The 25,147-nt window shown below is 37.0% G+C and overlaps 1 protein-coding gene across 5 annotated transcripts in view; it reads left to right on the top strand.

The window, feature by feature from the left end:
• Positions 1–25,147, top strand: part of NPAS3 (neuronal PAS domain protein 3) — a 613,669-nt gene that overhangs the window by 536,142 nt on the left and 52,380 nt on the right. For all 5 annotated transcript variants that reach the window (XM_061367584.1, XM_061367583.1, XM_061367585.1 and 2 more), the window contains one exon: positions 17,807–17,925. In XM_061367584.1, coding sequence (XP_061223568.1) covers positions 17,807–17,925 — 119 coding nt within the window. The remainder of the gene's footprint in view (positions 1–17,806; positions 17,926–25,147) is intronic.

Below are 25,147 nucleotides of genomic sequence, written 5' to 3'. Positions count from 1 at the left end.
ATAACTCCTAAGTTCTTTTTAATGTCCTAAATAAGTGACCTAATTTTCAGAAATGGTGAGAACCAATTCATTTCTCACGTGATTTCTATGACAGCTTCCAATTGCAATTTTAAAGCTGACTTGCAGGATCAGGTCCTGCTGTTGTCAAGTGAGGTGAATTAAGGAAGCTATGTATTCCTCTGAACTGCTCAGCTGTGAACTGTCAGAGTCAAATGAAACTGGGAAAGGCAGAATAGGATTCCTGCATAGAAAACAAAACAAAACAAAACGCAAATAAACAAAAAAGCCAACAAAAATAATCCAACCCCCCCCCAAAAAAAACCCAAACCAAAAAGTAGTGACAGTGAAATTTAGATCAGCAGAATACAGTTTGGTGTATTAGAATTCAATCCCAAATCAGCTCCAGAAGTACTGCTCTAGCAAAGAAAAAGAGCTGCATGCTGTTCATAACAATAAGTGGTTAGGGCTTCACTTATACACTTCCCCTGAAAGAAATGGTCTTCTAATTAAACAATTGTTCACAGAAATCACACCCCAAGAACTGAAGGAAAAGAAGTGGAAAAACTCATGTTTGTTCCTTTTTATATTTTAGTACTATGAATTGGAATAAAGTTTATCACAAAACCAGATTTTTCTGCAGTTCAGCCTGCTGTTTATGGTAAAAGAACATTACATATTAACATAAAGCTATGAATCCAGTTTTAAATTCTTTTGATGTCAAAAGGCTCTGCGTATCTTCAGATGAGCCTTGTTATATCTAGCTCCCTCTTCAGTCCTTGCATTTCCTTACAGACCTGATTGTGGTACTTGTGATTGTGCCACTGTATCTAGGACTTCACAGCTCGGATGATTCTTATGTGCTAATTCTAACTTTTTAACGCTCTTGACCACAAACTAGTACTTTAGCCATGAGAGCAAATCAAGCATAGAGCAAATCAAAACTTGGAGCATGTCTTATTTATCTGTGCAGTTCTCATGTTTACTTACTGGTTTCCCAGTTTCCTCAGGAGCTCTCCTCCACAGAAATCCTGCTTGCTTTTCTCTTTCCCTTTTTTTGTCAGTGGCTGCATTCTATGGGCTGGTGAATTTACTGGTGATTTTCCAGAATGGAGACAGACTATATACCAGATGTTTGTCATTCTTTGCATGAGGCTGCGCTGAGGTTATCCATCGGAAGCCTGTGTCTACTCTCTTTCTGATACCATGATTTTCCACCCCAGACTGTAGACAAGCAGCTGTTCTTTCTCCTTATAATATTTTAGTGGTGTTTAATTGCTTGCTACTGTACTTAGTTGCTGTGTTGACGAACTGTTGCGTATCATTTTCACTTTGGTCAAACTAGAATTACCTTCAGACACTCACATATTGTAGTATGGGAAATCCCAACACGGGACATATGCCGACTTCAGGAAGGAGTACTTTTATTTTGTAGGTTGTTCTGAAACAGGACATAAGAAGGATAATACCTCCCAGACTGTAGGCTTCGGTATGTGGCTTGACCTACAAGACTCAAAATGTAAGGTGAGAGCAAACTCCACTTCTAAAGCTGTCTTCTATTAACAACAGTCATAACTCTTCTTTAACTTAGCATATGACTCGGCTGCTTGTTAGAGACAAATCATTTAGGCAAGGTTAGGCTTCCACTGAGAAGAGGGACCAATATTTCCGTTTGCACGTAGGGCTGTAGTTTCTCTTTAGCTCTTCATATCTGAAGTCCGAGACAGGGAGCTGAAAGCAAGCAGAAGCATTATCCCAGGAATGTGAATAGGCACAGTGCTGTAGCACGAGTAAGGGAGCATTGACATGGCTAAAACCTCTTAATCTTCCTTCGTGTATGCATAACTAAGCATATCTTGCTTCCCAAGTCACTCATGCAGGTGTGGGTGGGGCTGTGCAGCCATTTTGACATTGCAGTATACAAGCAGGGACAAAGACTACAGTCTGAGGTCTGCTGTTTGTCATTTGTGTCCTGGCATTTATGCCATAAACTCTTTCTAACTTAGGAAATCTCTTTCGGGAAACCCCCAAGAACAATGTAGTCCAAGGGCCTTTGCTGTCTCTGTTTGATATTTGTATAGACACCAGTAGATCATCATGGAAGGTCCGATAAAAATTAATCAGCAGTGAACACGTATCTATATTGTATAAATATTAGATGATCCATTTGAATGAGTCACCGTCTAAAAAGAAAACTCTATGGTTCATGGTTTTGCATCAGAAGTTAATAATTGTTGCATGGCTCAATTAGTGTTCAATAAAATGGACCTTCCTGGAGAACATTCAGTGAGTGTAAGAGGGATATGACACAGCATTCAAAGTATAGCTAACAAAGGAAGAACAGATGAGCATTGCTTACATGTTCAGCATCACCTTCAGGAGGTCTACAGAGATTTTGGTCTCTGCGCTAATCTTATGTTAGTGACTGCCTTATTACATTAGCAAATTTAATCCTTGTTAATGTGATAGAAAGTTGCTAATACAATGAGACTCATTATATTAACAACTTTTGCATCATGTTAGCAAAAACAAAATTTGCTAACAGAATGCAAAAAATACCAATATGATGAGGTAATCATTATCATTATTCTAACACCTGATTACATTAAGCAGCTACTAACATTTTTTATGTTAAATCACTGTTCACACTGTACTGGGATTTTCTAGGAGACTCTGGGGGGCCTAAATAGTAAAATGCAAATAGTTTTTAACAAAAGTTTTAGATATATGGGTCTTCTTTTGCATTGTGGTATAAATATCAATTAATCAAAGTCATTCTGAAATTAGATTTCTTGACATAGGGAACTTTTTTCCATAGAACAGTGAACCATATAATGAGCTATGTTGTGACTAAGCCAGTAAGAGTGTATAAAGGGAATGTGGATCACTGCTGGTCTTATATCACCTTTTGGCTTTGAAAAATAGTTTCACATTGCAAGTCGTGTTTTGTAGTATATAAGAATTTGTGCAGTATTTCATTAAAACATGTTAATTTCACTGTCACAATTTTTTTTGTCACAATATACACATTGTATAGAATATATTTTCATGTAAGATTTATATTCTTTCCTGATTACCTTATCTTTCCATTAAAAATGTACCAGGATTAACATAAAATTATGACTATAATATTTTTAATATTCAGAATATAATCTGACAGCAAAACTATTTGATTTCAATATATAATATGCTATATCTCTATTATAATATCTTTGAAAACAATCTGATTATTATTAGTCTTTGTAAAGCCTTTATTCTTCTACTCGCTATGTAATAACAATCTTTTAACTTCAAAGATTGAGGACATGGATTTCAGCATAGTCTTCATGATCAATCCCATAATGGTAATGGCCAAGCTTTGCAAGCTGTTTTCTGCCAAGTAGTAGTGTGGGGAAAACACGGAGAACATTTTGAATATATAATGTGTGCGCAGCAAAGGCAGACATTTTAGGCCAGCTGGAGGATGGATCTTCTCAGTTACAAAGAGATGTTGCACTTAATGTTAAGTCCATTCAAGGATCTGTAATTACTTAAGCTGAAAGCACTTGAATTTTCCATTACTCATAAAGGAGAACCACGGGTAAGAGGTTCACCGCAGATCTTAGCTTCAGTTCTCCCTTAGTACAAGTCAGTTTTATGTTACTGCTTTTAATTTCTAGAGAAAGTGTATCAGAATGATCAAAGCGAGAAAATGAAAGAATAAGAAGTTCAAGGAGTTGTGTATTACTTCTGGAAAGACTCCATTCGCTTTGCTTCTGTGCTACTGATTACTTAGAAACCACTGGAGAATTTTAAACCTGGTGGTGGATGAGTAAACAAGAGGAACATCTGCCACAGATCTTTATGTGGAAGAGGAATTTCTTAAGAACGCAGGAACTCGTCTAAAAGTGAGCATTGTCTATCTAGCCCATTAACTTGTCTTTTAGAGTACCTGACACCAGACATTTCCAAACCACATGTAAAATCTACAAAATGGTAACTGCCATAAAAGTTGAAGCATGACAAGGTAACTCATGTAAATTTTTTTATACATAGTATGCCATGGTTATTCTTGTTAGCCTCATAGATATTTAGTCTTTCTTTTGAAGTTCCTTTATATATATATTGATTGTGAATTGCATAGATTACATGTTGTGAGGAAAAATTATTTTTATCATTTTGTCTTTATCAGCTCAAAGTGTGTTTTCCCTTCCATTTATTGGAAATCTCCCTTTTCTTATATTATCTTCTATGTATCATATATTATTTTATGTACCTTTTGTCACATCACTTCTTATTTGTCTGTTCTCAAAGCTAAATATTCATAATCTCATTAATTTCTCTTCAGATGTCCTTCTACTAAAGATTTTCTGTTTTCATTATTCTCTTTCTTAATAGCAGATGCCCAGAAATGAGCATAATACTCAATGTAAAGCTTGGACTATAAATTTACATAATGACATTGTAATATTTTCTTTATTAATTTATTAATTTTAGATTCATTTATTTGTTTGTATTCTCTCATCTCATTTAGCTTTTTAGTCATAGCAGTCTCCATACAGAGCATGTGTTTTCACTAAGATATTTCCATTTCCTTTTATTGCCTAGTTAGTTATTTAAAACTCCGCTATATACAGGAATAGTTTCTTTGAATCTGTGTTACATCTTGCACACTGTTGGTCTGTTGTTCAGTTGTCTGCTCTAATAGCTGTTTAGATCTCTCCCATGTTCCTCCTGATCCTCTTGACATAATAGCTGCATTTTTAAGTCTTTCTACACTTTTTCAAGTAAAACACGGAGCAGATGATTTCCACTGATTTGCTTAGTTTAGGCATGCATTTAGCATGACTAGGTAAAATGTTGAAACTGTCCCCTAAGAGAGACACTAATATTCCAGATGATAAGCCAAAAAACAAAATCAGACTCATGTCTCACTCTTTCCTTCTGTTGCCCAGTACTGCATCTGAGGTAGAACATAGGTAACTTCTGTGGAGAGGGAAGTTGTCTGTGTGTTGTCTGGTGTTCTGTAAATTATAAAGTGAATGGAAATGTCCTAAATATAGAACAATATTAGAAAATAGAATGCTGCAAAAAGCAATAGAAGCTAGAAGTGTAACCTGCTGGAATTTGGTAGCAGAGAGGGAAATCAGGCATTTGTGTAAACCATAAACTCAGGTGCACTTCCTGGTTTTAGACACAAAATGAGAAATGTCAAAGTATTTTATACTCACAGTAGAATATGTAAATATAGATATATTTCTATATGAATATTACTATCAAGGGTCAGATCCAGCTTTGCTTAAAATTTCCCAGAGGTATATTTCCTTCTAATTCCCTTTACTTAGTATAAGCCTGTATTTTTTTATTTTCTTGGCACTCTAGCAAAGCAACTAACCTCGTTAAAATATGTAGTGTTTGTATCTATTGGAAGGAATGAATATGAATATGCTTTTCAAATTTCAAATTGAAATCATCTGCAGTGGTACTCTTCAAGGACAGAAGGGTTAGCTGGCACACAGGTGGGAGAAGAGTTGCTCATTAGGGAAGGTTTGTTATATGGTAACGTATAATTAAGGTAATGGTCACAGCTTGTGTGACAGCAAACACTCTGGCAGTTGTTTGATTGCTGTCTGGGTCAGGAGATCAGATATTTCTACAAGATGTATCCACATTACACACCAATGTGAACAGGTTAGAAAGCAAATTACAACTGCCTTTCTTAGGCATATTACTATGGAGGCTCATTGTTTTGGGTTTTTTACGGTACATCAGCAGTAAAATGGCTTCTAAAGGCTTCATGTGACAGGTTAGGCATTTTATCCTTTGAGTAAACAGTAATCATGGTGTGAAGAAAGTGGGGCATTGGAGATTTTTCCCATTCTTTGAGAATTCCATTCTTCCTTTTTAGTTTGCTCCAAGGGCTCTTTGGGGATACATATATTAAGCCCTTTAAATAGTTCATAATAAATCTTTGTCTCAGGCTGATTCTGACAGTTTTTTAAAGAGTCTTTTAAGAGACAATCCTCAATCATTTGTTAATCCATAGGGTGATCTTCAGACTTGGAGGAAAAAGAAACAGTGCGAGCCCCAGGGTTGTGAAAATACAACGTAGAAAAATTTAAACTCAAAAAAACTCAGGAAATACTGTACCATGGAAATCTTACTAATCATACTGTGTTCTTCCTGTGTCTAAATGATCAGTCTCCAAGTTACTCAGTTTGCAAACACTAGAGGTTATAGAAAAATGGGTGAATAAAAAAAAAAAAACGGAAGAGCAATTACTATTGATCATCTTATTCCTATTACCTTGGTTATGGGTTTATTTTGCTTAAAGCTTGAATTGAAGGGGTATTATGAGAAAAAAGAAATCATCGTTTCCGTTGTTAAAATAAAGCAGAAAAAAAACCAGAAATCCTTCTGTTAAGTGTTTACCATTCAAGCCTTGTGATAAATCTGCCAAAATACCTGCACTATGGGCTGATTTTTAAAATGCCGTTTCCTGTGTAATATGACAGATTCTGATTGTGTCTGTCAAAAACCTTCTTAACTCCACAGTGCAAAATAAATAAATAAAGAGGAAAAAATAATAAAAGGTGTCCGGTTCATTTGACATTTGTTTTCTCCAAATAATTTGAGTGAGCTGTCTCCTAAAAATAATGCATGGCTGCAGCCCACTGGAACTACTGTTAGGTATTTGTTTTCAGCAGTCTGAAGTCTGTCATTTTTGGAGATTCCTGTTCTCAACTCTCTTTGAATCTCAATGGCATAGTGCTTGTCATTATTTTAGGCTTTTTTGTAAATTCTGAATAAGCAAAGAAATCTATAAATGCTAACTCACCCGTATAAGAACTTCCTTGGAGTATCTTGGAAATAGTTGCCCTATTTTAATTTAGTATGCTACCCTGAGGAGAAAATACTGTAACAGTAACAAGGAAGTGGTACTAATATGGGACAAAGCTATAGAGAAACTTTGATAGTTGGGTTTCTTACCCCTCCTGCAGCCAGGAACATAGAGGTGGTTGAGGTGAAGATTGCTGCTGGAATCACTACCAGCAGAGCTGTATATTCTGATAGTATCAACTACCTGCCATGCCAGCTGTGCCTGCGCTAGCAAGTGCCTCAGCAGGAGCAGGATTAGCAGCCTGCCTGGTTCTGCCTTGCCTGTACTGTGTCATGGAGTTTCCGTATGACAGATGTGAGGGAACAGTTGCACAGTGAATCTTGTGATGATGAAAATGTTAATAGCATACAAAAATAAATGTGGATGCATGGTTCTGAGGAAATAAGTATTTTCACGTTTAAGTAATACTTTTATTCACAGGAGCTTTTCAAGTGTTACTTGTTTGGGGCAAGGGATGGGAAAGCCTATATTGCTTAATTTTTTCCATTATTCTTTCCCTTTAAAAATAACAGTGTTAGTCACACTGTTTTTTGACATGGATAAGTAGATTCTTTCTGAGCATATGAAATTATATGGTTTCTGACATCTGAGAAGTGCTGCTTGACTGTCTTCTGAACTCTGAAGCCACGCAGCTGGAAAAAGTAGCTCTTCACCTATATTAGACCAGGACTTTCTACAGATCCTGCAAAATCAGCAGCATTTCCCTTTATCCCCCAAACAATCTGCATAGTGTCATGATGCTTAGCACCATAGCTTTTGCCACTGTCCAGTAATGAACTTATCTGTGAGCCAAACATTAAACCCTATGGGGAAAACATTTTTCTTGCCAGTTATATTCATTTTCCCTTGGCAACATATGGCTTTAAACTCCAACTCATTTTTCATTATTGAACCATTTTAAATTAGTTGTTTTATAAAGAAAATTATTTCTTGCCTTCCATACTTCAAAATATTTATGAAATACCAGTTTGCATTTAACACACCAATACATATCCAGGCAAGGTTCAAACTTGGAAAAGGGAACAGTTTGGTAGAGCCCATATGACTGAAGTCCAAAGAACAGAATGGAAAGCTGTTTGCAATTTCAAGTAGTTGCTCAGTGTTAGCAAAGATGAACTCAGATAGTTGATGTGTTTGAAAAAAGTAAGAGGGCAAACGATGTCACAATCTTACCACCTTTTCTTCCATTTTCAGTGTGTGAAGAGAAAGTGGTAGGTCAGATGGTTCTCTATGTTTATTGCTGCTAAACCAGTAAGCATTCACCATTAGTAATGATCGGTCTGTGTTTGCACATGTATGCTTGCTTGGTTTAAACATATGCCCAGTAGCTACGTACTTTTCTAGAAAGGTTATTCAGCAAGGTTACACAATTTGTGCAAAGTGATTTTTTGCCAGGATTCTATATACATTAATATAGCAAACCAGTAGATACTAGCAACCAGTTGCTACCCCTTGGTTAGGCTGCATGGAAGATTCATGTATATAAAATAGTGTATTAAAGTAAACTTACAAAAGCAAAGAGCAATCATTGCAAATGTAATTTTTTCTTCCTCTTTGGGATTCTAATTTTAAAAGCATTAAAGAAGACAGCTGCTCATGCTGTGATATGCGCTAAACAGCCTGAAGGATGGAAAAAAATATATTTGTAGCTCATAATAACTATTGACCTTTCTGATATACAATGTTCTCTGTGTTAGCTATTCTGTTCTATCAACAGTGAAGATTGAACATGACTTTTTAATAGAAAACATGGGGTTTCAAGATGCTTTCACAAAGGTGTTTATGTATTGTTATTTTGTATTGTAGTACAAAGACTAAGTCCTGATGCCCTTTGTCTGACATCGTGTTTGTCATAAAAAAGCCCCACTGTTACTGACTGTTTTATATGAGGAATTGGCTCGTAACCATTTTATAGTTGTGATAAAAGCATTGCTCCACTAGATCCAGAACACAGGTACTGAAAATAGAATTTCCCAAATATCCCAGTGGCACAAAAGGTATTTTCTGAAGAAATAGTTTCCTCAAGTGGCTATATTTACAGGGGTATTCCACTAAGATTTAAAACGTTTACTTTCTGCATTCATAGTTTGCTTCTTGGCATGCACAGGCTGCTGTTTAATGGCTTTTGCTGTATGTCATGTGCTCTCAAAGACTATGATCCTCCGTTTTTCCTCTTGAACTTTCCTATTGCTTAGTTGCTGAGTACAGAAACATCCACTAGCAGCAGCTTGACTTTGACACTTGTATATGTTTCCCCAGAGTGGGATCATGCAAAAATCAGCTGAGCAGTATGAGGTAACTCGGCTGCTCTTCTTTCCCTCAGGGAAAAGCTTCACCAAAAGCACCTCCCATTTGGCATATGAATATCTAGAAAGCAACCTCTTTTTATTGTGCTTTCTAAGCCTAATCAGACTGGCGATGTTAGGCAACATCAGAAGGGACTTTTTAATGTTTGTTGGGGGGTTTTATGCCATGTGCTGGAAGGAAACTTTAGTGGGCCATTATTGGCAGCTCTGAACCACAGTTATTTTCACAGCTATGCTCTGGGGTGTCAGCTAATGATTCACAAGTTACTAGGCAAAAGCAGAAAACTAGCAAGAGAGAAAAAATAGAGTTGATCCTTCTAGGCCATGAAAGAGGGAGAAAAGCATTTGCTGACAGTTTTGTGCTGAAACAAAATGATCAAAATTGTTTATAAGAAGTTGCTCAGTAAGGATAACAGTCATGTAAGTTTTGGAAACAAGGCACATCTCAAAAGAGATTTAACATCTAGTCCTGTATTCCTCACATGACCATAAAGATTCACTGAATCTTTTACCCTCAAAACTAGTCAGGGTCAGTTTTTTCCTCTGCTGTTTTCTCATTTCCCAGTTTCTTTTCTCTGTACCCATACCCTAACAGAGGACAGATGCGCTATTACTTATGATCCTGCACTCTCCTAACATCAGCACCTCTCCTAGCCATTGGATGTGTTCTGTTTCCAACTTTATTAGAATTGCTGCAGTACAAGCAAACAGTAAGGAAATGATACCACTGTGTTAATTTTCTTTGGGACTGTCACTGAACCTTGAAAAATTGTGAGTGTTGCTGACCTCACATGAAACCAAGCCAACAGGTCAGGTCAAATTATTTATTCCATTGCTTAAAATAAATCAGCTTTAAATGTAAAAACATAGCAGGAAGTTTGAGCTTCATATGCAGTATGGTTTATGTACCACTCACTCACTAGACCATAACAGCTCTTAGAGAGTTGTTCTGGCCTATTGGATGAATGAGGATACATTTGTGAATGTTTAGATAATGGATTGAAGCCTGGTGGACTGTAACATTTCCAAAGGCATTTTCAGAGTTAAAGTTTTCTACCATGATTAGTTTTGTTAATCGCAAATCTTTATTATGTTGTTTTCAAACAGGCAAAAAAACTCTCTATGCATTTCATAGATCATTGACCTACCAAAATTTGCTGTAAAATCTGTCTTTCAGCGTTACAGGAATAGCAAAAATCTTACTCATAGCTTCATCCTGGCAGCACTTTATTTATTGCTCTGTCCTGGCACCTAACTCATTTTATATTTGACCAGATATATAAAGACTTCTGTGGAATAAAGTTTACATGGGAAGTAAATTGCATATGTTGGGGATTAATAGCCTAATAAAACATGCTGCTAGACTAGAAGAAATAGAAGGAGATGCAGAAGAGGAAGAAGAAGAAAGGAAGTTTTGAGAGGCATTTAATACTTAGTTCAGTAAAGAGTTGTTCGTATTACTTTGCAAGGATAATAGAACATTAAAAAATTGCTTTGTATAATAATAGGGAAATCCTATCAATGAGTTTGTACATTAGTTTGTCATACATAAATAGAGCCAGTACATGGGCCTAGTCTGGATTTAAAAAAAAATAACAAAACATAGTAAACTCTTTATTTGTAGCACTACAGGATAATTTTTCAAAGCATGGCTTATTTCTCTGCAGGTGCAGTATTTTGTGCACCCCAAAAGTAGTAGAGTTTGCACTTGTAAAACCTGCAAACTGAGCAGTAACAATCACAGACAAATACAGTTTGCACATCAAAGTTGTGTCATTTGTACATGAATAGTAGTTATGTGAAACTGTAGCTTATTTTGCCAAAAATTGCATGCAGTTTCACTTATCCATTGGTAAAACAGCATGAAGCTTCTTTAGAGAATTCTAGCTTACTGTTGCCAGTGGTTAAAGTTAAATCTGATGTATTTTGGGGAGTAACACAAGCACATTTCAAAGTCTGAGGTAACCTTGTACACCAGATTAAAAGTTGGTATCTGCAACCAAAGCCCTAAGCAACAGGCTGAGCAAAATGCTAGAAATGATAAAATAATACTCAGGAACATGTCCAAGTCCTTTCATAGTATTCCTATTTACCTTAATTGAATTGGGATCTAGTGGCTTAAGTTTCCCAAAGATAGGGAACTTGCACTACTTGAGGCACACCTGACACCCGTCAGCTGCTCCAGAAAGATTTAGGTCTTCCAGAGGTCCTGAATTGTACACAGGAAGCTGCCATTCCTGTGCACATCTCGGATACTGTGGAGCAGCTCACAGGAACACTGTAGACCTATGTGTGGGCAACTGAATTAAGCCTTCCATCCCTTAGCTTGCATTCCTGAAATGAGCAAAGTGTTCCTCTTAGTGCATTTCTGTTTCTCCCACTAAATTTTATACAGTTAAGCACTTGGGCTTTTACTGCTTCCTTTGGAGGCAATTTTCAAGAAATCGCAGTTGGGATTAACTATGAAAATTAAAAATACTAACTACACTCTGTTGTGACCAAACAGTTCAAGTCAACAGATTCCTGTATAATAACCAAGTTCGTATAAATCCACAGTGTATGAGGCAAATCAGATATTAAACATGTTCTCCCACTTTTCTGGCTGTTGCATCTAAATTCACTGCTACTTCATTGACTTGACTTTTGCCTGAACACATGTACTTTTATCACATTAGAAAGATACGCTGAGTTACTCACTTCTTCCCCCAGTTTCAAGTGCCTTATGCTTAAAAATGTGCACCATCACACGTGGACCATAGCCTGGTAATTACAGATTTTTATTATATAAAATAATAATATCTCTATATGTAAATATTTAAAATATAATTTTGTATTATGATAAAATATTAATTCTATTTGTAAGGCTTTAATGTCAAATTAGTACTAAAAAAATCAAGGAATTTATGTAAAACAACTAAACTAAAACAATATGAGATGCCAGCCCATTTCATCCATTGTTGGATCTGGAAAATTTGGAGGGATGAGAGAGAAAACAAACAAGCAAACAACATTGAAAGAACCAGCTTTCAACAGAAGTCTGATAGGATTTAAAGTTTTTATGCCTTTGAATTTCTAATAGGCTTATAAGTAATAAAAAGTGAATTGTCTTCATCTTGGAGGTAGAATGACGAAAAACAACAGTTTATTATCTTGTCTGAAAACATTACCTAGCAATAAATTATTTAGAGGAAGTCATACTTCTTTCCATTTCTTTTGGAAGAGGTGCCCTGAGCCTTCCCTTTTTCAGTGAGGCCTTGGCCGTAACCCAGCATTATTCCCCCTGTGTAAAGGAAGGAAGAGAACTAAGTCACCAGAATCCTGCAGTCCAATTCCTAACTTCATCAGCTATTCAGGAAACAGTGAAGTAGAAATTTTAAGAATCTTAGCAAGTTAGATACAAGTACCATGAATTTCAGATCCAAATCTGGTTATTTGGGATTTCAAGTTCGTGTTTATAACTGAGACAACTTACAGCAAAAATATTATTCCTATACCTCTTTTTAGAATAGTATTGGTTCGGAAGAATGAACTAGCCTTTTCTTTGCCACTCACTAAATATTTCATGTAGTCCTTGATTTTGCAAGATGCTGAGCACACCAGCAAGACCAAGAGAGCACCTGTAGAAATTTTTAGCTCTATGCTCATCAGTTGATCTCCAGCCAAGCTGTCCATGTGCATAACTGTGCCTAAGTGGTTCATCCAAATAGTCCAAGAATCTTTGACACCTTCATAGACCAAGCTTTAGCTTCCAGTACTTGCTCATGTTCAGCCTCCAATCAGACAAAACCATCAGACAAAACCGGTCACTTAAAGCCATGCATCTGCACAAGTGCTAAGTAACTTGCACTCATTGGAAATAAATTGTCTTAATTTGAAGCTTTTTAAGTGTATTTGCTGGGCTAGTAGTTAGGAAAAAGTCTATCTTTTAGCTTATAAAATGGTAAAATTTGATCTGCAGGCTACTAAGAGAGAATGACCTTGGAAACAGTGCTCTTTTGAAAGTTATTTTTCTGGTTAAAAAAACATTCTAAGAGGCAATAATATGAGAAAAACTGGACAGACATAAAAACTCAAGGCTGAAATTTCCTAGGTCTTCTAATGCCTGGTTACAGACAATAAACTGCACAGAAGAAATAGAAACATTTACAAAGATGCATCTGATCCAACTGAGAGTGACAGATTTATATTACGTAATTATTCATCTGAACATAATGATTCTAGGTTGCCTGTGTAAAGGATTATAAGACTTTAAGAAAATGAGGGAATAGGTTAGCAAGTGTAGAAGATAACATGAAAAGGCAGCTTCCTTTTTGTTACTATTTTGTATATCTTTCATTTTGCCTCTCTTTTAAGAGCTGTATAGTTGGTGTTTGAGAATGTCTCTTAAAAGCTGTTTAGACACTGTTTCCAAGGAAGATAAATGAAAGCCAGGTAAAAACTTCCTGAAATGTTATCAAATCCAGAATTTCCTGTATATTAAATCATTTGCTTTTTTCCCACCAATCCCCTGAAATTCCTTGTTGGTGTTTGGGTTTTTTCTGTAGCTTTTTGTCCTCCTAAGAATGAGAAGCCTAACTTTTATCTGTTTGGCATGTGAAAATGCAGTTTTCTCCTCTCAATTATTTTTAATGCATGTAAGGAAAAAAACCCAGAAGTTGGTGAATATTTAGTCAGGCTGATTTGGTAGCATTTCGTTATTTAAGACATAAATCAAATTTGGAACTTCTTTTTTTCCTGGGGGACATATTGTTTATCTAAATTTGAATGTGCTTGTGAATCAGTCATAGGGATAGTACTTGTGCTATTGCTGTATTTCTTTATGCTGTATTAATAGGAATTACTTACATTGTTTTACCTTGTTTTGCTCTATAGCATTAAGGCAGTCAGGCTGCACAGAGATGCACAGTACCTCCAGAGATCACTGCAGGTTCAGAGCCGTAGACCTCAGTCCTCTAAACGTTTATGTGCATGCTTATCTATCTGTACACATTCCACTAATATCAGAGAACTCTTGCAGTATATGAAGTTAAATGGCAGGGTCTTGACCCAAGATTAATCCCAATACAAAGCCCATTGAAGGGTCAGAGCTGCAAGGTTTGTTCATGGAGAAATTCTTTGGAGAATATAACTAAATGATTTTATGAGTTGGCCACTTGTTTGTACTGTCTTCCCATTTGGCTCTGTGGCTCTTGGTTAACATTTTAACATTTGTGACACTTTTGTACAGGTATAGTTGGTTGCAGCTTCCTGCCTTTTGGAATGGGCAATGCATTCCTTGTGGCCAGAAATCTCATCCTGCATTAGCATTTTCAGGAGCGGAAAGAGATTTATTCCTTTAGTAGTATCTGCCAAAGATATTTAAGGACACACAAAGGCAAGTGGTTTCCCAACAGAGTACACAGTTATCTGGTTTGCAAAGACAATCCAGACTTACTTTTTATGCTTCTAAGCCTCACCGTGTATAGTGCTTTCATTCACACGCAGTGAGCATTGACTTTTATCATATTATTAGCATTCTAAACTCACAGTTTCAGAGGTCTATAACTCAACAGTAGGTTTACACTCAGTAAATTCAGCCCAGGAGCACTATTTTTCAGTGTAAAAGACATCTTTAGTTGCTACAGTATCAAGCCAAGTAGACCTTGCTTTTTCAGGCTTTTTTAAAGGTCTTAGATTACAAACTTAAATAAATAAATAAGAAACGAAGTGCTGCAGAGTTTCGTTTTGATGTTCATCAGATTGCTAACCTCCTTTGACATAATTGGAAAAAAAGTGAAAAGTCTGAGTGATAGGCATTTAAAATCAAGTCCTGAGAACTCATAACGGACTGTATTCCATATATTCCTGTGTAAATCTCACTGACATCGATGGCTGTGTTCTGTACACAACCTATTTTTAAAATCCTGCATGCATAATCACCATTAGCATTGTTCCAGTATCTGCTGCGAGAAGGTGCAACTCTGAATGCAGATTTGTAATACCAGCAGTAATGGTTCTCTCCTGAGAGAAATTCAAAGCACTGTTAGTGAGCTGTTCTGGACTTTTAGGTAACTAATCCCATCTCACACATACACTCTCAGGTACTTTTTTTTAATGAAAAACAAACACTTCAGAATACATATTTATACAAGAAATACTGTTCCAGTCTGTTGGATAAGTTATATGCATTTTATTCACTTTCAAGATGTATATTTTTGTACATATTATAGTCACATCAATATAATGTTAAGCTTATGACATAAGATGACATGATCCCAGAAAATGTCAATGCCAAGTATACTGTACTATATGTCACATGCTTTCCTTTTTTCATAAAACAACATTTGAAAGAGAAATTTTAATTTCTATTGCTTGGGAATGGTACATGTGTATTAGAGCTTGATCATTTTTCGAGCGTGAGATATTGTGTGTTTAATTAACATTACTTCTGTGTGTTTAGGTAATTACCATTAGAACACATGAGGACATATTGTGCTTATTGCCTGTGCTAAAGCATAATGTACTGGACTACAGCTACACTTGTTAAGCTGATTTTAGCATCTTCACACAGCAGGAAGCACCCATGCTGTGGTTTTTTTAATGTACTCTTTAACTACTGCACTGTAGAGTACTGTACAATAACAATAGTAATTAGTTATGATCCTCATCTTACCAGCATTGGTGTTATCCCCGTGACCCTGGTTGCTGTTTCAGGGTTCCACTATCCTCTATCCTGAAACACGTCTTTTTTTGCAGAGTTTTATTTCTTAGATGGTACTGCTAACAGAACAGAACTGAGTATTTGAGGACAGCTTTTTTTGTGGATTGTGATGGCTTCACATTTGTTCAGGTCTCCAAGGACCAGCACCAGTAAATGTGAAAGAGACAACAGCAGAATGGTGTACTTTCCCATTTCCTCCAGGATGAAAAAAAAAAAAAATACTCTAAATTAAGTCTAACCTTAAATGTATAATCTGTCCTTGGGAGAAAAAAAAAAAAGAAAAAAAAATGATATAGCATCTTCAAGCTCTTGGCATCCCTTACGAGAAAAAATTGGTTCTAAGGGTCTCTGATCTTGTGTTTTAGTAAAATAGAACTGCACGGCTGAGTGACAGTTCTGATCTAAAGCATTTACGTTTAAGTTTTGATCTCTCTGCTTTTGATTAAAACTAATGAGCTCATTTAATTCAAAATGGGAATCTCTGATAAGAGAAATAAGGTTGATGTGATTGGATTAGAGGGGCAAATTAAACTCTTAGAGCAGAAGTTTGTGCTTATATAGTGTATTAAAAAGCTGTTGGCGTATTATGGCGTGTTAGATGATGAGAAAAATTTCATAGTAATTCATATTTAATCAGAAGAAATGAAAGTACTAAATATAACATGGCTCTGCTTTTCCCTCGAGTGATAAAGAGCTGTACATTTAAAATGACATCGAATTCATGCTCTCTAAAACAAAAAAATCTTAAGAGAGACACTAAAGAAAGGGACACTGTTGTCAGTTATCACAATAGAGCTCAAATGCCACAAACACAAGACAACAGGACCACTTTAAATAAAGGACAATTCAGTATAATCCTTAGCTCTCGAACAAGTTTTTGTATTTCTGTTGACAGCATAACAAATGTTTTTCAAATACTTAAATCTTTTCCTCTAGTAGTTTGGTCTGTCCGCCAAAACAATAGCAGAATAATTTCAAAATAACTTTTTCATACACTGTTAACTACTCACTGAAACTGAAAGTTGGTTCATCTCCAATAATGCTTCCTTATTGTAAACCATAAAAATTTTCTCATGAACAATATTTTGGGGAAAGGTTGCTTATCAGGGCTGAAGATAGCAATAATAAAGACTGTATAAAGAATATCTCAGTGCTGACTAGGGTTGTACCTACTATTTTATCATGGGCTATACTAAAAGTATTTAGTAGTTTAAGTTGCAGTTAAGGGAGTAAGAACCACAGTTGAGAGCTGTAGTTCCAAGCAGGAAATATCTCTTCAATTGGACTACAAAGGTATTTCATTAGTGACTAATTAGTCACCAATAATTAACAATGATGATGATGATGAGAATAACAATAATATGTGTCACTTACTTGAGCATTTTTGCCTTCAGGCTGCTCAGTTCTTTACTGGTAATAATTAACCCTCAGTAATGGGGAAACCAAGGCACTGAAAACCAGCAGTGACATACCACAGTATCACTGCAAGCAAAGACTCCGGAATAAAAGCCTGAAGAATTTACAGCCTAATTCAACAGACAGAATTACTAAAAGTCAATGAGACTTTGCCTTTCACAAAATACTGAAGAACTCCCCATTTTTAAAAACAATTTCGTACCCTAACAAAATAACTTCAGTCAGAACAAGACTGTGCAAGAAAGAGTTAATGAGGCAAATCTCTGTTAAAAATTCTATGGGAAAATAACTTGAAAATGAGACTTACTGAGTATACATATATTTTTCTAAATTTTTTTTTTTGCTAAGTAAACGTTTTCTAAACGAGGTAAATTGATTACAACACTCTTAGCATCCATCAGTCATTTATTTTTAGTGAGTTCAAGGATTGCACCTGAAAAATAGCTTAGAGGGGATGTATAAAATCTAAATTATGTGTATATGTTGTTTTTTTTTTGTATTCCCTAGTGGAATCTACAAGCCCCAGTTTACTAACCACTGACAACACTCTAGAGCGCTCTTTTTTCATCCGAATGAAATCTACGCTGACCAAGCGAGGAGTGCACATCAAATCGTCAGGATACAAGGTAAGGGTTGCACTGTAGCATGAAATGTTGACATCTTTAAATTATGTTCATTCGTGTTCCAGGGACACATTAATAGACAGAGAAAGGAGCTATTTCACATTTGCATATGTCTCATTCCTTTGCTTAAAAAAATCATTAATACAATATTTCCTGTCCAAGGCTTGGCTTTGGTACTACACCTTCATTAAATTGATCATTATTTTAATAAACATTGACGATAACAGCATGATAATCTTCCAAAGAGCGACACTTCCAGAGTAAAGGTGTATTTTACCAACAAAGGTGAGTCAGAGTAACATCACTCTTTCCACAGTGGAAAACTACTGCTCATTTTGTTAGCAGTTAGTCGTCTTTGGGTTATGTTTTTCCCAGAGAGGTAGGATTTCTTCCTGCAAGGCAATATACTAGAGCTATTTCATTTCCCTGCCATTCTGGCTAAAGGAAACAACAAGCCACAAAGAGTACTTTTCCACCATTTTTCTTTCATTGTCTGTCTGAGGGGCATCTGCTGCTGAGGATCATATTTGCTGGGTTTCAGACTCTTTTAAGATATGAAAGTCTCTTGTTCCTTATCAGCAGTAATCTCATTTTTCTTCAGTCGTATATCGCTCATAGTGCCTGTAGCTATCAGTGGCTTTGCAGTATACTAAAACTAGAAGGAACAGCACATTTTTAACATTGTCAACTTGTGGAATGAAATATGTCATCCATTAAGTATTATACAAGATAAAAGAGTGGTGCAAGAAAATAAGTCTGAGAATGTGTGTGCATTTAAAGAAGTTGCTTGTCAATATTTATTTTAAAACTTTCACAAGCATTTTCTTTTCAGTTTTCAGAGGAGGATTTAGAAGAGCTTCGAAGTTAAATTTCCCAACTAATTTTTCCAAAAAATTCCCTGTGAATATCACATCAAGCTAGGCTACCTGAGCAATAAAACAGCTGGTAGAAATGTCTTCTTTGCAAGCAAATGACTGGGAGTCCTTCTGTTGGATGGGTTCTGGGTCAAGATTTTTAAAGTAGCTCCTCGTGGAAATTTAGGTCGGAGCCAGTGGTGTCTTAAGGCACCACAAGTTTTAATCTGTGTACTGATTAATTGTCAACATCTGAAAGGATGCACTCATTACTTTTTCATGCTGACTAGTTTACAAGTCTCGGGAGGCATCAAGACCAGGAAGTACACAGGAGGAAAAAGGAGAATGAATGAACAGATAGGCAAGTCATTGAAGTTGTACTAATTTTTATGATTAGGCATGGTCTATCCAGGTTAGGCCAAAGTTAGATTGGCAGAGAACTTGTTTTGCTGGATCTTTTTGCTATGGAAAAAAACAGAGAACTTCTCTGTGGATTTTGTACTCTGTCATTTTTTGCTAGATACAGGTGAGAACAAATGGAAGACACGTGAGTGACTTCGTCATTCACTCTTCTTGCACTCCTGACAATCAGATATTAGTCCAGAACCAGAATGGGACATATTTACTGTCAGGGTGGTAAGGCACTGGCACAGGTTGCCCACAGAAGTAGTGGCTGCCCAGTCCTTGGGAGTGTTCAAAGCCAGGCTCTTTTGTCATTGTGAGTGGGTTCACCATTCTGAATCAGTTTAGAAACACTGAACAGGAGCAGTGTGCTGGAAACACTGTCTTACATGAGTCAGATTTCAGCTCTGTCAAAGGTATTCAGCTGCCTGCAGATTCAACCCTCCAGCCATGACAATACTTTTCATCCTTGTGAAGCAGCTGTGTCTTGTTCCAAACTCTTGTTGAGCTCAGAACCACATCTCCATTTTTTACTGCTGAAGAATGCTTTTCTTTAGATAGCAAATGATTGAGGTGGTCCACAAGATGCTGAGGCAATTTTCAGAACGAGTGATCCCTGCCTCAGGAAAATCACAGAAAATTGAAAAGAGAGAATGAGATAGATTAATTAGTCGGGTTGATCTAGTTAGGACTAATTTTCTATCAAAAGAAATGTTGGAAGAAAAATCGCACTGGTAGACTTACACATATGTATACCTCAAAGCGACCTTGTTCCAGACAGTTCTGACATGAGATGAGCCCTGTTTATAGTCCATTCCTGGACTGAGTTAATTAGTCCTGAATTATATGTAAAGATGAAGGTAATGGCCTTTTTTCCATTAATTATATTACCTTAGCTCACGTTCCCTATTAGTGGGTGAGCAATCCAACAGCTGGTGAATTCTGCTTCACAATGATAGGAAGAGCTGGCGTCGAAGGATCAAAAAGCAATGTCGCTATGAACACTTGGCCGCCACAAGCCAGTAGGGTGGACCAGCGCATGAGTAGCTCGAGATCATTCAGGAGATGACAGTCCTGGTCAGACACCTCCTGATTGCCTAAGCACCCTTTTTTTCCAACCAGATTTGCATATCCCACATGCAATTGGTCATCGTGCTTGTAGTAAGTGTGGTTAAAGCCCTTCCCAAATCTTTGCTCGCGAAGCCAAGCCATCATATTACCTTAAAAGTCTGAAATGCGAAAGTGGTTACATGATTAATCCACCCTCTTTCCTTCCCTCTCATTGTTCTCCAACACCCTCCTTGAATTCGATTTTCTCATTCTTAGTGTCAAAGATTGTAGGAAAAGAGTTTACATGCAGTGCTGGAGAGCTGTTCAGTTTTCAGTGAGTAAATCTACAATCTTAAAAAAAAAAAAAAATCAAATAAAACATAGGCAGCTGATAAAACACACTGAAAACAAACAAAAGGGAAAAAGAAAAGATAATTCCATTCACCGCAAAATTCAGAATGTATTACCATTACAGCTGGTGTCTGAGATACATGATGCAGAGACTGATTTTCTCTGCTGAAAATATACCACATCTTTTTTCTTTTCTCAATAAAAAATAGGTTTGTATTTAAATTTGGGGCTTTTGTCTGCATTTTTTCTCCTTCTCCACTTGTTTTCCTCCATTTGAGGGTCCCTATTCTGTCTATTAATAGTTATCCCACCTTCAACGTTTCTATTTTCTGACTTACTCAGGCATATGTCAAAGCTAATTTCAATTGAAAACTACTTTGTTCAAGTCCAGTGATAAATTTCCTGCTGCCATGTAGTATGCTATTGTCATGTTTACTTTCACATCAGATTGTGCTAGGATTTTTTTTGTTCAAATATTTAGGGCCTGATACTGGTCTCCTGAACAAAGTGCAGTTAATGAGATGAAGTAGTCATCAAAGCATTGAGCATTATCAGTAGTTGCCAGAAATTTCAAGTTCATCATCTCATCAGATGTGCTAGTATATATCCATACGTATTCCTCTACTTTTTTACAGGGTAACCCTCTCATGATAAGCTGTTACAGAGGTGAATAAGCAAATATGAGGAGATTCCATTGTACTTACTGTCATTATGGCAATCTCTGAATTTGGTATAACCAACATCTGTTGCCTCCATTTCCCAAGAAGCTGGCAATCAACCTTCTTGGTGACCCCTCAGCAGAATTAAGGTCATCTTAAAAGTCTTTCAGTCTCTACCTAGTTGCAGTGATTCTATCTGCTGTGCTGCCTTGATGCCTGCTTTGGCCCATTCAATGTCAACAAGAAACAATCTCCATGTCATTAAAACATCAAAGATATTGAGGTCGCAAGGCAATAACTCTACTGCAGACTCTTCAGTGAATGGAAGTAAACATAGCAGCTATCATGCCCTGAGCAGCTATCGTGGCCTGAGCAAAATCTTACTTACAATCTTAGACATTTAAGCTTATATTATTGAGAACGTAATTCTTAGGTTACTTAGATACTTCAGCCTTACAGTGAGGCCTTGATGTCACTAAAACATGCCTTAGAATTATAGGAATTATATAAGAAAAGTCCTTTAATATGGCACAGAAGTGTTAGAAGTGCTTGCAAGTGTTAAGCCCTGCATTGCTGCTTTACAGAATCACAGCTCTTATCAATGTCAAAAGCAGGTATTTACACCTGGTTTTCTCGCTGGTGTTCTTCACATGCAAGAGAATTGTGGAAAGTAAGCAAGCTTAAACAAACTGACTAAAACTCCATAAAAGTGTTTTCACAAATTATTCTTTGTAGTCTGCATGACTTCATCTTTTTGTTTTGTGCAATGGTATCTTTCTACCAACTTGTTTAAAATTGAACATGGTTGCCCAGGGAGGTTGTGAATGCTCCATTCCTGGCAGTGTTCAAGGCCAGGTTGGATGAAGCTTTGGGTGGCATGGTTTAGTGTGAGGTGTCCCTGCCCATGGCAGGGGGGCTAGAAATAGATGATCTTAAGGTCCTTTCCAACCCTAGCTATTCTATGATTCTGTGAAACATTTTCTGAGACTGTCCTGTCAAATTCTGCATTTTAAAGCATAAAGTTATAATAGTTTGATTGCTGATTTCGAAGATGGAAATTGTATGTCCATCAGTTCTATTACCCATTTTCACACTATTTCTGATTTTATTCCAAATTTTAAATTAATTGTTTTGATTATTTCTTTTTTTAGAACTTGAAGAGTTGGGCAAGATTTGTAAATCTCAGTTGTGCACTTGCAATAAGTGCAGGTTTTGACAGAATTTAGATTTGTTAACACAAGAGGGCAAGAGATCAAAAAACTCGTTAAAGAGACAAAATTATGCCAATGCACTTTGCTTGTAAAACTGTTCTCTTGATTCAGTCCAAAATTGAAATTATTGTTTCCCATCCCATGGAAGATTCACCTGAAATTCAGAAACAAGGTGTCCCTATTCAGAAATCACTTTAACGACTCAATATATCATGGGCTGGTTAAGAACACAGCAGGAAATCACCTTGCATTTCAGGGGAATAGGAAGGAGGAAGAAAGAGAAGGCAGCTGTTTTTTTGCATAACAGTCTAATGATCATTACATTTCTCAGATGTAGGCTATGTTAGATTCAGATTTAATTCTCTCCTCAGCCTGAGGGAATTCTCATATCCCACTTCCCAGCTTGGCCTAAATTCCATTCTCCTCTTCTAATATCTTTTCCCCCTTGAAATCTTTTCTGTCAAGCATTTTACCCTGTCCCAGAAAGGTACCCTTTCTCTGACCTTTCTCTGTAGGAAGAAAAAAAACTGCAGAATTTAGTATTTCATCATATGGCTACTTCCACACCTCCTTAATTGAGTGAAGAAGGAATAAGAAACCAACATCAGGAAGCATTATGTGAAGAGTTTTCTAAATGTCATCACATGCATTCCCCAGACTTTTCAGGACTGGGAAGACTTAAAGGTAATTTGTCAGAGAGAAAGAACTGATCGAGAATTCACCCATGTAAATCGATGACCTTTAAGTCAAAAGGAAGTCTCTTAGCTGGTAAAGATGCAGCATTACTTATAAAAGAAGAAAATACTAATGGGCCAATCTGAGTCTTATGAAGTATCTACTTGTAGATATAAAGATACGGTTCAAGAAAGGATGGTCTGCAATAGGATAAGAAGACCAGATTTCCTTTTATGCCTCGCTATAGAGCTCTAAGATCCTATTAGGAGAGCTGCCTGGAAAAGCCTGGTTCACACTCAGCATCTAAATACATTAACCAATTTTTAAGAGTATTCAGCATCTACTAACTCCATCTTCTCAAAAAAACATTTTCAGGGCTAAGCATCTTTTAAAGAAGATTTATAGCGCTGTTCTACCATTTGGAGACATGAATATATGTTAGGCATTCATTGTTGCAATAGCACTAATGAAACTAACCAATTAGTATTATATAAAAGGCCTTTTTAATAGCAGCCATCTTTAAAACAGAGATTTGGGCTTTGGTCATTCCTCATGATGACTGCAGCTGTAGTATTCCTGACACCCCTGTCAGGATGTGTTTCTCATCCAGTATTGTCCTAAATGTTCATAGGGCTTCAGAGTTGTTATTTTGTTGCAGTATCTTCCAAATTGTGTACATCAGAAATCACAAACTGGATTCTGAAAGGGAAGAAAACATAAAATTGAGCAAACACAAATAACCTTCTGGGAGATGTTCCCAGAAAATGTACTGTGTGAAATACAGTTAGTGTATATAAATTTATAAAGGGGGAGTGTCATGAGGATGGAGCCAGGCTCTTCTCAGTGGCAAACAATGATAGGACAAGGGGCAATGGGTACAAACTGGAACACAAGAGGTTCCACTTAAACTTGAGAAGAAATTTCTTCTCAGTGAGGGTGACAGAACACTGGAACAGGCTGCCCAGGGAGGTTGTGGAGTCTCCTTCTCTGGAGACATTCAAAACCCGCCTGGACTTTCCTGTGTAACCTTATCTAGGTGTTCCTGCTCCAGCAGGGGGATTGGACTAGATGATCTTTTGAGGTCCCTTCCAATCTCTAACATACTGTGTAATTATTTTATAAAAGAATAAGTGATATAATATTATCACCAAATTCACAGCAGTTGCCTTTGATTCTGATCTTTTGCAGTGTAATTCTGAAGCTACCTTTCTTTAAAGTCAGTGGATATAACAGTGAAAGAAAACTATTAGATGAAGATATACTCTGATGCATAATAAAATATTCAAAAATGGGCAGAGATCAGCTCCAAGCCAAATTTAGTTTTCTTCCTAGAACCAAGCTTTGAGTCTTACAGATACAAAATATTTGTTGGCTTTCCTAAGTACCACTAATTATCTAGATATCCCAACTAACAGTGCAGTATTTGAGACCCGCTGCAGTGTTTGTTAGTAGAGATCAGTGAATGGGATGAGAACAATGACATATCATCAGAGTGGGAACCAGAGAATGCCTCCTATTACACACTGGCTCCCCGGTGTGAATGCCTGACTGAAAGGGAGAGGTCTTCAGTCCACGGTGTTTTCCTGAGTTACCCGCGGATGCTGTCTGCCACTGATTATTGTCAGTGATTGGTATTATGCTTCAGGTAGGAGCAAAGAAAACTGCATAGTGCTCTGTGAAGAATCACCAGCCAGAATTTGCTCTAGCACAAACAGATGCTGCTGCCAACATCTCTGCTCCACTTGACTGTTTTATAACTGCTACCAATGGATATTTTGGCCCACCTCCTTTTCATAACCTTAGGAAAGACAGGCCAGCCAGGCGGGGTGGTGGGGTTGCTCTTTATGTGCGAGAGCAGCTACAATGCGTTGAGTTCTGTCCGAGGACAGATGATGAGCGAGTTGAGAGTCTGTGGGTGAGAATTAAGGGGCAGGCTGGCAGGGGCGATACTGTTGTGGGGGTCTGTTACAGGCCACCGGATCAGGGTGAGGAAGTTGACGAGGCCTTCTACAGGCAGCTGAGA

This window comes from Neopsephotus bourkii, unplaced genomic scaffold (genome assembly GCF_033783945.1).
Source record: "Neopsephotus bourkii isolate Nb327-2 ecotype Australia unplaced genomic scaffold, CSIRO-AGI_Nbou_v1 NB_1388, whole genome shotgun sequence".
NCBI lineage: Eukaryota > Metazoa > Chordata > Aves > Psittaciformes > Psittacidae > Neopsephotus > Neopsephotus bourkii.
This window is presented reverse-complemented; position numbering and strand designations above follow the sequence as displayed.